Genomic DNA, 14,057 nt, shown 5'->3' with positions numbered 1-14,057 from the left:
AATTTGTAAATAGGTATTTGATTAATTAAATCAATGGAAACCCTTTTTTTTGAAAATCTTTAGAAAATACATACCTACCTAGACAAGATACTTAATTTTTAAAGTTAATTCTGGCAACTAGAAAAAAAACATACAATCATCCCTGGTTTGAGTAGGTACTGTGTTTTTGGATGCATTCATTTCAACATTTTCTTGAGATACAAAATTAAATTCACTTTTGACTTCTACCTTGATATTAAGAGGCACATTCCCAATATTTGGGGCTGAATTTAAAGTCCCTATATTTGGTATCACATTAATACCCGGGAATGGAGAATTTATCTGATTTGTAAGGTTTTCAGAACTGGTGGATTGTCTTGATGTTCCAGGTAAATTTTGACTGACGGGTTTACTGGATTGTTTAAATGTTTCTGGTAAATTCTGACTGTCAGGTCTCCTTGATTGTCCAGAAGTTCCAGGTACATTCTCATCTGCCAATTGATTTAAATTATCAACAGGAAATTTAATATCACATTTGATGTCTTCTGCGAAGCTGGAATGGACTGAAGTACTTTCAGGTGAATAGGACGGACTAAGACTGCGGACAGGATTGGTTATCAAATCAGTTTCATCTATGGTAGAGGACACGGAATAATCCTATAATAGAATAACATTAATTTCTAAAGAAAATATTTTACATACTTGTAAAAAAAATTATTTTCTATATTTTCTAAAGTACTGCATAGGTTTTTGTTTGGGACGTAAAAAAGGGAAAGGCAGGTATCCTAATTTTTATTAAGGTGTTGACATCTCCCCTCCCACACGCCCACATCTAAAATGTCACATAAACAGGTAGGTGAATAACGCAAGAAAATGTAAATCTTTATTTTCTTTTAAAGGTTTGATAGTAGGTGTATATTAAACTTGTAACTTTTTTGGCAGTTATTTAAACTTTATTATAAAGCTTGTAAATTAAAATGCTTTAAAATTAAGAAAAAACGCCACTTAAAACTAGTTTTAAGTGAACATCAAACTTTAGTTAGAGCAAAAATGCTACAAAAACTACCTGAATATCGTCAAAATTGATGTTACATATTTCCTTTTTCGGTGATAAGCTCAACATTTCTCTCAATCCCTGGTGTAAATTACCATCCTACAAAAAATAATATTTTGAACATAATTATAAGAAAGGGATAGTTCAATATATTATATTTACCTAATACCTATTTAACAAGTTAAGGTATAAAAGAGTGTGATTTTAAAGTATTTACCTAACATTTACAAAACTACTTAAAATAGAAACTTAAACTTTCAGACATGTAAACTGTAAAGTGTGTCAGGGACTAGGGAGGGATCAGTCAAACAAGTGAAAATTTCCACAACCCTCTTCCCTTATTTCTCCCTTTCTTACCTACTTCCCAATAACTTCATCAAAAAACAAGTTTTACGCCAACAAAATATTTAATTTTCAGCAATTTCAAATGAAATAAATTGGCTGAATCACAGCCTCTAAAGTGTGTGTGTGTTAGGGAGGGGGTGCCCTGGTTTGTGAGCCACTTTTTGTACCCAGGAGACCCAAAACAAAAGAAACTCAACCAAATAAGAAATTTTCCTTTGTGTTTAGGTTTGGTTTTTAAAAATGGGTTCATCCGCCCCTCCCCCCTTTTTGTCCCCTATTTTTAGAAATATAATTACCTGACTTCTACGACCGTACTGGTTTAATCTTCTTGCCTGGCCTACAGTATTTGTTCCTGGTGGTCCATCAACTTTAAGTTTTTTTACATCACTCCTTCCTTCCTGGGCAGATTTACTGCGTTTCTTCTTGGGACGTCCTTTATTCTTGTTTAAGTTATCTTCATTCATTGGCTGTGAAGGCTGATTTGTTTCTTGTTTGACATGATTAGTAGTTGTTTCTGCAATAGCATTATTGGCTTTGGTGTTGTTATCTGCGACCTTATTAGTAACTTTACAATATTTGATTGTAATTTTACCAATATTATTTTCAAGTTTTTCATCTTTAGGAGAATGATTTGTTTGAGGTAAAATTTTCTCATCTAAACTTTTGCGCGAGGGTCGACCACGTTTCTTTTTTATCTTGTCTGTATTTACTATTAAAATGTGTTCATTAAAGCTTATTTCAAAAATTAATTCTTGGACACCTCCCCAAAGTATTACATAATACCTTCTTATTTTTTGAGTATCTTAACATCAGGGAGTAAGGGAGGGGACAATGGATCGAATATTCAATTTTTAGGAGTCTCAGACTTTTGGGACTGGCTTAAAGGGAATGTGCAAGAATTTAGCAGTTTCTGACTGAGTTTGGGGACTTGCGCATGAAATGCCGCTACTCGTTATGTATGTTTTGAATATTGCAGACGAGGAGAAGGGATAAGGGAAGTGGGGGCAAGGGAAATAAACACTCGTTGTGTTAGTTTGGAATGTAGCAGACGGGGAGAAGGGAGGTGGGGGCAAGGGGCAAGGGAAATAAACAGAATAAAAAGGGGCAGTCATATTCTTGCTAGCAGCTGGCCGGGTCCAATAATCTTTTAATATAAAAATCACACCAAAAAACCTCAATATATTTCATCAAAAACAAGTTCTGATTTCACTTTACATGACGCTATGGAAATCTATTATTCAATTAACAATCCCTTTATAATTTCCTACAAATTTATTGGATTAAACTGGATTTCATGCCCTTTCTTTGATAACTCTTATATTGAATTAATTGCCCATTGTCCCCTCCCTTACTCCCTGTCTTAACATAGTATCTTATTCTTTAGTTTGTAATTAGAATGAAGCAAACTAATTTCCATACACTAAATAATCTACTTTAATTTTGCACAGCTAAACTACCTACTAAGATAGTACGTCTGATTTTATGGTTAGCAAAATCATTACAATTTCCTATTATTATAAAACTTTAAATAATGACAAAAACTCGCAGGCTGACACGAAACCACAAACATATGCAAGATATACAATAAAAAAATTTAGTGGTGGTAATCCGTTAAATTTTTGGGCCGGATTCGGATTCCGGAATCTTAAAAGAATCCGTCAAAAAAAAGGGCGGATTCCTTGCAGATTCCGGATTCTAATTTTTGGCGGATTCCGGATTCGGATTCTAGCAGTATTTTAAAAGGATTTATAAAAGACATATAAAAAATTAAGTGCTACATATGTCCTAAAAACTAATGTTCTTGGTGTTCTCTATAATTCACTTTTTATAATCGAACCAGATTTTAAAAGATTTTATATGTAATGATGATAATCTTTGCCTTCAAAAAGAGGCAGTTGAAAGAAAAAACTCAAGACACTAATTTTAGCCTACCAATTAAGAATCCGGAATCGGCTATTAAAAAACGGATTACGGACCCGGATTCGGATTCCAAAATTGGCCCAAAAATTGGACGGATTCCGGATCCGGATTGCCAACCATAAAAAAATGCTAACTTACTAATCCTCATTCAACCCTCGCTGTTGCTGCGCTACTTGTAGACATAACTGTTATTATTAATACTGCTATTATATTAAAAATCATTTAAAATAAATCTTCAAAGCTTTCAATAAACACATTCCTTCAGTAGCCGTACTAGTAGATGGTAATGACTCAATGAAAACTTCATCATTTTCAAAACTTTGCTGGATTGGTTCAATCGTTTGTAGAGGACAAGATTCACTTGCAATACTACTACTATGTTTCATTTATTTTTTTTATGTAACTTCTATAGGTATATTTAGATAAAAATTAACTTATACTTTATGTCCTGGATAACCTTATTCTTTTCTTAATCAAATGAAATAAAAAAAAGCAGTTTTGATATCAAAGAAATTTTAGAAGCACGAGCAAAACTTGATGCTAATGTGTCATAGTATTTAAGAGCTGTATTCTTAATATGAACGGTCTTATATTTATTTCAGAACTTTTACTTGATTTCTGTTTAAATAATGATATGGTCGTAGGAGGTACATTATTCCAACACAAAAACATTCACAAATATACCTGGACAACACCTGATGGACAAACAAGAAACATGATTGACCATATTATGATCAATAGAAAATGGGTCAAGTCAATGCAAGACTGTAGGAGCTATAGAGGAGCCGACATATTCAGTGACCATGAACTAGTTGTCAGTAAGATTAAATTAAAGCTGAAGCGTACTGGCCATGATAAAAAGAGTGAGATTGGTAGACAATATGATTCTTCAAGATTAAAGGACCCAGTGATAAAGAATGAATTTGTCTTAAAACTCAGAAATAGATTTCAAGTCTTAGAGGACCTAAATGACGAGACTGAGATCACATGGACTTCAATTAAAGAAAACTTTCAATCTACTGCTAAGGAAATCCTAGGACACAAGAAACCAGAGAAAAAGGACTGGATCTCTGAAGAAACATGGAACAAAATAGAAGAGAGAAAGAAGCTTAAAAACAAAATTCATAATGCTCAACATTTGGCTGACATGGGCAACTTAAGAGCTGAATATACTGCTAAAGACAAAGAAGTCAAAAAGTGCACAAGGAAAGACAAGAGAGATTACATTGACAATCTGGCTGAAAAGGCCCAGAGAGCAGCTGACTTCGGTAACATGAAAACAGTATACAACATAACCAAGCAATTAAGTGGCAAATATAACAACAAGAGTGGTGAAACTATCAAGGCTAAAGATGGTAAATTACTCACTACAGAAAAAGAAGTTGCTAAAAGGTGGAAATCGCATTTTGAAGAAGTGTTGAACAGACCTGAACCTGAAATTACTGCTGAACCAGAACCAGGACATGAAATAGACATAGACACACGACCACCAACTATTCAAGAAGTTAAAGCTGCTATACATAGTCTAAAGAATGACAAAGCACCTGGACCTGACTTGATAACTGCCGATGCTTAAGGCAGACATAGATCTTTCTGCTAGGACTCTGACTGATCTCTTTGATAAAATTTGGAGACAAGAAAAGATACCAACTGACTGGTCTAAAGGTATAATCATAAAACTACCTAAGAAGGGAGATTTGAATAATTGTGATAATTGGAGAGGAATTATGCTGCTTTCTATCCCAAGCAAGGTCCTATGTAAAGTTATTTTAAACAGAATTGATGAGAAAATTGACAATAAACTAAGAGAAGAACAAGCTGGATTCCGTGCTGGAAGAGGCTGTGCTGACCAAATTTTCACCCTTAGGACAGTTATTGAACAATGTGTTGAATTTAACAAGCCACTCCATGTAAATTTTGTTGATTTCTCTAAGGCCTTTGACTCCATACACAGACAAACACTCTGGAAAATACTAAGAAGTTATGGTATACCTGAAAAGATGATAATTATGATAACTAAATTTTATGACAACTTCCAAGCCTGTGTTTCAGTTGGAAACAATAAGACATCTGATTTCTTTAAAATAAGCACTGGAGTTAGACAGGGATGCATTTTATCACCTATTCTATTTATATTGGTCATTGACTGGGTGATGAAGAAAACCACAGAGGACAAAAAACGTGGTCTCCAGCTGGGCATACTAGGACACCTAGAAGATCTGGACTTTGCTGATGACCTGGCACTGATTTCAGAAACAATTAAACATCTACAAGCTAAGACAGATAGACTAGTCAAATACGCAGGACAAGTCGGGCTCTTTGTTAATGTCAAGAAGACTGAAATTATGAATATACCTACAAACCCTGATCAAACTATAACAATAAATGGTGAACAATTGAAACAAAGCAACAAATTCACCTATTTGGGGAGTGTTATCAGCAGTGAAAATGGCTCAAAAGCTGATATTAAAACCAGGATTGATAAGGCTAGGGTTGCTTTCAACAGTCTACACAACGTTTGGAATTCAAAGAAACTTGCTCTGAAAACAAAAATCAGACTTTACAACAGCAATGTGAAATCAGTTCTTCTTTATGGAGCTGAATGCTGGAGAACTGTGAAAACTGAAACAAATCAACTTAATGCATTTCACAATAGCTGCCTAAGAAGAATTTGCAAAATATTCTGGCCAAACAAAATATCAAACATTGAGCTGTATGCTAAGACCAAGTGCAATAGTATTGAAGCAGAAGTGCAATTTAAAAGACTAAGGTGGCTAGGACATGTGCTTAGAATGGAACAAAATAGGCTTCCAAAAAAGTGCTTAAAATGGAACCCCACCACTGGTAAACGTAAACGGGGACAACCAAAAAAGACCTGGAGGCGGAGCACTGAAAAGGACCTCTTTAATTTGGAATTAACATGGGGAGAAGCTGAAGCACTTGCCAAAAAAAGGAATTCATGGAGGAGCAGGGTGGCCGTATTCTCTGGACTCCACAGTCCAAAAGAGAGACGCGCCTGAACTGAACTATATTTATTTAGTTGCTCTGCTTATAATTTCATTCCTAATCGTCCTATGAATAGCCATTTTCAATAACAAATTAAAAAAAAACAATTTAATATGAAAAAGTCCTGCTTAAAAAAACCTAAAAATAATCATGTTAAAATCAAGAGTTGCGTTGCTTTCAAAAATGCCTAAGTATATTAAACCAAAATCTATCAGTTACGAACGTGCGAACACTTATGGAGAAAAGCTGTGATTTTAAAAGATACAAAGAAAATAAATTCCTAAATGTTGGTAGAATATGATGGAGAACTCTGTGATTTGTTATAGAACAATATGTTAAGAGGTTACTAACAAACCTAAATATTCAATATAATCATTTATTTGTATTAAACTTATTATACCTAATAATTAAAGGTGCTTTCCCACAAAATGTCAAAGGTTTAACACAAAGGACGGATAGTTAGACAAATGCGCGAAAAGAAAGGTCTTTTAAGCAAACTTGTGTGCCTTGCTGCTAGCAGGTTTTATAGTTGAAGGAAAAAATGTATTGGTTAAAGATGAAGAAAAATGTTACCTTAAATTACACTGAGGACACTGTTCTGAATGGTTGGATTTTACATGGGAATGTATTGACTTGCCATCAATGCCATGTCCACACATAGAACATTCCCTGCATAGTACTTTGCCTACTGGTGCCTTAATCCCAGGGTGTGAGTTGTAAAAGTGTGACATTTCAAAGGAACCAAGGTGAAATTTTAGATGACAGGTTTCAACACTGTTCAAAACAAAATAATGAATTCATAATTAATAATAACCCAAATAGACTTTGTGACATGAAACATTGTTCTTTCATTTATTTCGGGTTAAATAAACGCTAATAAGCCTTAAATTAAACCAACATTGGGTACTAGTAATGAAACCTTAACAAACTTATAAATATTTATTTTCCTGCGGCTTGGCTTGCAGGTGACTTACACGCGGCTGTCAAGTAATTTTTTTGCTGCATTGAGACAAGTTCTGTGCAAGTACATGTAAACTGTTTAACACTTGTGTTGTGCCTTTTGGAAGGAATTATCAGTACTAAATCTTTGTCGTATAATCTTTATACATTCTTATTACAGCCTTCATTTAAAAAACACATGTGATCGAAAGCAATTAAAAAGCATTATAAATGTATTCATTAAAAAACTGTAATTTTTATTAATGAATATCTGTATCTTGGCAAACTTAATACATGCCCTTTAAACATACATACAATAAAAAATATTGTCATTATAGCTATACTATTTAAACATACCTAACGTTTTATCTTAAATAGACCCTTTTTTAATCCTATTATATAAAGTAGTAAGCTTTTTTTGTCTGTAGCAAAGGATCTCTCTAACCGCTGAACCGATATGGTTCTCCTTTACAGTGAGGCTTCTTATATATCTTGAGATGGTTTTAGGCTATTTTATTTTTAAGATTAAGTTTGGTATGGTTTTAGGCTATTTTTCTGCCCTTTCATATCCCTTTGATTATATAGCCCCTAGATGCTAGGGGCGCAGCCGCTAGTTTAAAGTATCCTAAATAACCTTAAAAAGGCAGGAAAACGGTCCTTTTCATTCTTCCTGAACCAAACCTTGAAACAAACAACCTTAAGACAACTTATCATTTCCAACCAAAGCCTTACAGTAAATAAATATAAATGAGCCGCGCCTGTTTATCGGCCACTGTACTCCTCCTTAACTATCAACGTCAGGTGTCTAATAAAATAACAATAGGGACCAATTTTATCGTCTTTAGACACGCCCCACTGAGGGCTCAAAGAAATTCATCCAATCTAATTATACCAATATTTTAAAACAACATTATTATGAATTCATGATTTCCTGCAAGGAATATTGTGATCTTTTTTGAAATGTTTTTCAAAAACATTCTCCTCAAAATAGAAGAGGCAAGTTGGACATTCTTTAATACCCTCCTCTTTAAGTTGTGCGTAAAAAGCATTGTTTTTGATTGGTTGATTTAACATTGGTTTAAAATCTTCTTCAACTTTAAAGAGTCCTAAACAAAAGAAAATAAATGAAAATTAGTTTTATAAAGACCTTTTAAGTAGGTATTTCATGTCTTTGTCTTTTAGAATTAGAACTATCAAATTAGGGTGTATATACCAAATTTTGATTGGGTTGTAGATACTAAGACACACATAATACGTAAATTTATTGCCCACTGAACAAGATGTTCACCTACCTCCCCCAAAATACAAATTTCATTAAGATTACAAACAAAACTAAATGCCGGCCCCTGTGGGGATCTTAAATCTGCATGTCTCTTCTATACTTTTTAGACATGAACTTTCCAAAAAGAAGTCTCAATAAATACGTTTCTTAAAAACTAAACTGAACGGAGGAAAGGAGAAGGGTGCTCTAATTGCGAAGATAATGCTGAATTTATCAATCTACCTTCAGTGATGGGATCGTGCTCCTTTTTAGAAGAACGTCTTCTTTTCTTTTCTGACATTTGCAGCTCTTCTTTTGAATCGTTTTCAGGTTTTTCTTTCTCAAGTTTAACTTGAATCTGATCTTGTTTAATTTCTACTTTAGGAATCACAAGAACTTCATCTGATAGTTTAATTTGTTCAGTCAAATCTTCTTGGCTTGCAGTGAACATCTAAATAATTAGGTATATATTTAAGCAAAACGAACTATTTTTAAAATGTTTTTTACATCCCAACATATCTATAATACAAAGTAGAACGATGTCTGTATGTCTGTTTGTTTGTTTGTAGCGAAGGATCTCGCTAACCGCTGAACCGATCGGGTTTTCCTTTACGGGGTAGCTTTTCATAGGTCCTGGGAAGGTTTGTTTGTTTATTGTTATTTTACTTTTAAGAACCCAAGTAGGGTCATAGTATATAACATATATTATAACTATTTTCTTGGGGGGTGGGACACCCCCAACCCCCCCCAAAAATTAAAAATACCCCACCCCCCAAATTTTTTTTTATTTTCTTAAATCTAAAATTAAATTAGTGGGGTCGACTACTCCCCCCCCCCCCCCATGAAAAAAAAATTCCTCCCCCCCCAAAGAATCTTTTTTTAAAATCTAAATTACGAAAAAATGGTTTGATCAAACCTCTAGAGGCTAGGGCGAAGCCGCTAGTTACTAATATTACAAAGTTTCCTTGATAGTTAAGTGTTTCATTTTCTAGTAAAATCTTACGTATCATTGAGAATAAAAAATACATAAAAATGCTAGACTTCGTACATGATACAAGTAAAAGGGCATAATTGAATAAAATAAAAAAAGCGACGCTAATATAATAGTTATTTCTCGCATCGTTTATAAACAGCTTTCTGCGGATATAAAATGTACAATTATAAAATATTAGATTAAAACTATTTTTTTAGCCTCGAGAGTCGAGATGACAAAGTCACGGGCTAAAAAAACTGGTTTCAATTCTATGATGCTAGACATAATTTTTCGTAAGGCTGAGAACCGTTTATAATCCACCGGATATTAATCGGATTAGAATGAAAACGAGAAAAAAGTTTACCTGATCTCCTTCTGAAATGTCATGTTCCAATAGCAAATGTGCAAATAACTTTTTCTGTAAAACACAAACAATTAAACTTTGTGGAGATTTTTAAAACTCGAAACAAACAAACGTAGAGAAACTAGATATTTGGTGTATATTGTGTGGAAAAGTGAAGAAGGGGCAGTTTTTAATCAATGATAGTCAAAGAGAGATTAACTGGCAGAATTGACTATTCTTTATTTAAATTATTGTTATTTTTTATTGTGTTCGTCTACTTATGCAAATTTCTTTAAATTGTTTATTAAACAAAGTAAATTAATTTACAAATTTTAGTACTTCAAATATCAATAGTAAATGGAAACAGTTTTGGTCTTGTGCATTTAACTTATACAAATTGCATGTCATCAATGTTATAACTCAAATAAATTTTTTTTAAATTGTTTCCTGAGTTTTAAATGGTTTATCACAGACGTGACATTGATCCATCGCTGAAGATACCCACGATTTTCTGTTAGAGTTGGCGAGAAAATGAGCTGTTCGTCTGTGGTGCTGTAAGTCAGCTTTGTCAGAAAACCTAAATAAACAACGTTAGAAATAAATAAGTTTAAATGTTTCTAAAATAATTAAAATTCGAATTTAAACAAAATAAACAGGTATTTATGCTACTGTTTAAAAATCATGCAGTTACGAATATGCTTACCATACAAAACAATAAACAAATCATTTATATCATATTTTAAAGTAGAAGGATCTTTGTCGGTCTTAAATTAATAGGAAACATTTTTTAAACGGCTTGAACAATCGTCCCAGTGCATATTGTTGATTTTTGGCGGAGGATATTCCACCCTCTCATTTTGTTATTCCTTCTTGGAAAGACAAATATGTTTGTGAATTACATACCCTTAATCCTTTTGTTCTAAACCCCCATTTTCTACTCTATTTTCTAAAGTTTACTCGAATATAAACAGATTATGTTACAAGACAAAAACAATAAAAATGAAGGTAGGTAGGTATTTAAGAAATAAAATAAACATGCATTTCTAAACATAAATTTACAAAATATACTAATTGAAACAAAACAAAACAAAAGAAGGACCTAAGCGTGCAGCCGGGAACAGTACATTCTTGTTCATGTGGCAACCTGTTATGTCTCCTGTACTCGGTCTGGGTCATCTCTTTCAAACAAGCATTACATGTGACCATTGTTGTTGTTTTTAAAGGAGCAGATTTTCTTCGCATTCTTCCTTCAGTGCTATCTGTTCCTTCCACCTTAGTAATTAAAATTCTTAATTAAGAGCTGGAAAAAGCAGGTAAATAGCACAACTACTCAAATATTCTATGATATCCGTTCGTCTGTCCGAATTCCATGTCACAAATCAATCCTTATGAATCTTTTCAGTAAAAGCATAGTCAAGGCTCCATATTGTAATGTAGTTTATTGTTAATAATATTAGCTGTTTTTAAAGACGTAAGATGATAATGTTACCTCAGATTCTGAGCTAAGAGAAAGCTTTCTTTTTGGACCTGCTCCACGACCCCTGATAAAAAATAATCTAATTATTTGAACAACATAAACTATTTCCTTATTTAAGTAATAACTGATAAATTAATGACATTACAATCAATATAATATAAAGGTATTAACGGCAGTTGAAAAGATTATTTAACGTAAAAAATATGAATTAATGATAATAAATGTTCTACCTTTTCTTGTGATTTGATGACATTTTTGTTTCCGAGTCAATTTTCTTCTTCTTTACTCTCTTCTTAAAGATTTCATCGGGGACCTTAAATAACAAAGATCTCACAAGATGCAAAAAGGCTATGATCCATCAATTATTTAAAATTTTATATTTAAATATTAAAATACCTATTAAATAAATATTATAATTAAATAGGTATATTTATTTCTGTTTAATTATTAACAAAATAGCAAACCTTAGATGGTGATAACGTCAGCTTCTCACGAGGTTGCGTAGAAGCTTCAAATTCAAATGGTTGATGAATAAACTCTTGAGTTGAGCAACCATCCGTATGATGGGGAATATTTGGAGCAACTACACAGTCCTCAGGTTCAATTATCTTGATAACTAAAACAGATAAAAATAAATCTAGTCAAAGTTGAGAACCTTTAAACTTGCCCTTTATAATTTAACACGTATACAAGAAAATGCACATTGCTAATGATACGCAACTTTATCTATAAACGTACCAATACTTTGATAGTATACTAATATGGTAGCTAGCTACGTAGCAACTCTTTTGATAGGATACTTTTTTATTATAGTCTATTTAACTAATTTGCAAATAATAGGAATTAACTTATAATAAAAGCTTCTTTAAAGAAGGTATTTTTAAATATTACTGCAATATAGGTATGACATTAACTAAATATTTATAAAAGTTAAAAAAATTTAAATATAGTCACCATCCGTTTTGTGTTTCTTTCTTATTCTGCCTTTAATCTTATCACTAGGAACATCTGACACTTTTCCTTCCGTGCTTACCATGGGGGTAAATTAAATTTTAAGCTTTAATTTTCACATGAAAATATAAAAATTTAACAGTTAAAATTTGCTTTTGTTTTTTTCTCCGTGGTGCAACAATCTATTAGCAAGCAAAATGAAAACATTAACAGCTGATTTGTTGCGCGCACAAAAATACGCGGCATTATATGGAATAAGTATTTTATTTTCTTTCAAAATTAAATTTTATCAATTAAATTTCTAATTTTAGCGAAATTTTTCTGAATTATTTCATTTAATAATGTAACATTCTGCAATTTATTTCAATATTTATTGTAATGTTTCAAATAAAACTGTTTCTTGATATTTTCATAAATGTAACTGAAATAAGTAAAAATAGCACATAAGATGAAATTATATCCTTTTATTTTAAAAAAAATTTAAAAAATAGAAAACCAATGAGAATTATAATCAAATCAGGAATGTTTTTTTTTCAAATTGCAGCTTATAATTAACTAAAACAATAATACAATACCCAGTGGCGTGCGAAGCACTTTGTCTAGGGGGGGGGGGGGGGCATTTTGATTATATATACTAATTTTAAAAAAGGGCGTTTTAAGGGGTTGGATTGTTTGATTATGGGCCTTCTAATTCTTATTTCTTCTTCCCCATCCCTATTTCCCATTTATATCCCTCATCTCTTCTCCCCCCCATCTCTTCTCCCCCATCCCTTCTCCCCACCCTGCAATGACCGAAGGGAAGGGAGCTAGAAAGCATCTTTGAAAAAAAAGTACAGAAGATAAATTAACCTTCCCAAACCCCCCCCCCCCCCCACAAAACATTTTTTATGGGTGGAAGGGGATGTTATAAAATCTCAGCAGGAAGGATGAATAACCCCATTAAAAAAATTTTGGGGGGGGGGGAGATAAAAACACTCATTTTGGAAATAATTTACCAAAAATTAACCTAATATGTAAAACTGATTTTAAATATTTCTTTATTGTATGACAACAAGGATGACAACATCTTTAAGAAGCAAAGCACAAAAAATCATTAATAAGAATACAGACAAGTAGATTTAAAGAGCATCTGTTGAAATAAATATATATTTTAGGTAGAAAAAGTCATAAATCCTTTTTCCTGTATGTTGTGTGATGACAGTCAAAGTAAATTACATACTGGATGATCGAAACAGCGAGAAATTTTATTTTTTTAATATTATAATCCACAAAAAAATTTATCGTACCATCTACAGATATAAAAAATCTCTTAGAAATATGGAAAACTTTGTGGTATAGTCTCTTTTGTGGCAACGCCTCTTAAGGGGCATTTCGTCGTATTTTTATAGTAGCTTTTAATAGGTTATTCTAGGTTAAGTTAGGTCAGGTGATTTCCCCGCAGGGTTAGGCAATTGGCCCCGCAGGAGCTATAAATAGGTGAAAAGCTACTGTGAAAATACGACGAAATGCACCTTAAGAGGCAATGTCACAAAAGGGACTATACCCGAAATTTATAAGATACAAAAATAGCCAAAAACGTCCTGAAAAGCAGTCCAACCTCCATGAATTTTTAAAAGTTAATTATACTCCATAATGATGGGAATGTTAACATTAAGTTTTAGCCTTCTATCTTTAATTGCAGTTGAAAAAATCTCATAAAATACTTCCTATTACCTGGTTTGTTATGTTCAGTGAAAAAAAATTATAACCTAATTTCTACACTAATTAAAAAATTTGGTAAGGTTAAATGAATAGCAACTGTCTGTATGG

General features: G+C 32.7%; 1 protein-coding gene across 2 annotated transcripts; it reads right to left on the bottom strand.

The window, feature by feature from the left end:
* Positions 1-116: 116 nt before the first annotated feature.
* On the bottom strand, positions 117-12,483 carry LOC145309965 (uncharacterized). Of its 2 annotated transcripts, none has more exons than XM_080150371.1 (15): positions 12,252-12,483; positions 11,762-11,913; positions 11,528-11,610; positions 11,310-11,361; positions 10,920-11,092; positions 10,271-10,397; positions 9,842-9,898; positions 8,748-8,955; positions 8,178-8,349; positions 6,878-7,081; positions 6,588-6,659; positions 3,560-3,676; positions 1,675-2,089; positions 1,046-1,132; positions 117-636 (listed from the first exon to the last, which is right to left on the bottom strand). In XM_080150371.1, the coding sequence occupies exons 1-15, from the start codon at positions 12,331-12,333 to the stop codon at positions 118-120; spliced, it is 2,520 nt and encodes an 839-aa protein (XP_080006497.1). In that variant the 5' UTR covers positions 12,334-12,483; the 3' UTR covers position 117. The 2 variants fall into 2 exon arrangements, with proteins under 2 accessions (XP_080006497.1, XP_080006498.1); XM_080150372.1 differs by having other exon boundaries at positions 3,560-3,673.
* Positions 12,484-14,057: the final 1,574 nt, after the last annotated feature.

Source organism: Acartia tonsa, chromosome 2 (genome assembly GCF_053477335.1).
Source record: "Acartia tonsa isolate MP-2025a chromosome 2, ASM5347733v1, whole genome shotgun sequence".
In the NCBI taxonomy this organism is placed as follows: Eukaryota; Metazoa; Arthropoda; class Copepoda; order Calanoida; family Acartiidae; genus Acartia; species Acartia tonsa.
The sequence above is the reverse complement of the archived record's forward strand: the minus strand, read 5'-3'. Positions and strand labels throughout refer to the sequence as shown.

What these genes read in the sequence shown, in the direction of transcription:
- LOC145309965 (XM_080150371.1), bottom strand. Translation starts at nt 12,333, where the DNA reads ATGGTAAGCACGGAAGGAAAAGTGTCAGATGTTCCTAGTGATAAGATT. An exon ending in AAAGAAACACAAAACGGATG is followed by an intron (nt 11,914 to 12,251) that starts GTGACTATATTT and finishes TATCTGTTTTAG; the next exon opens with TTATCAAGATAATTGAACCT. An exon ending in TGACGTTATCACCATCTAAG is followed by an intron (nt 11,611 to 11,761) that starts GTTTGCTATTTT and finishes TTGTTATTTAAG; the next exon opens with GTCCCCGATGAAATCTTTAA.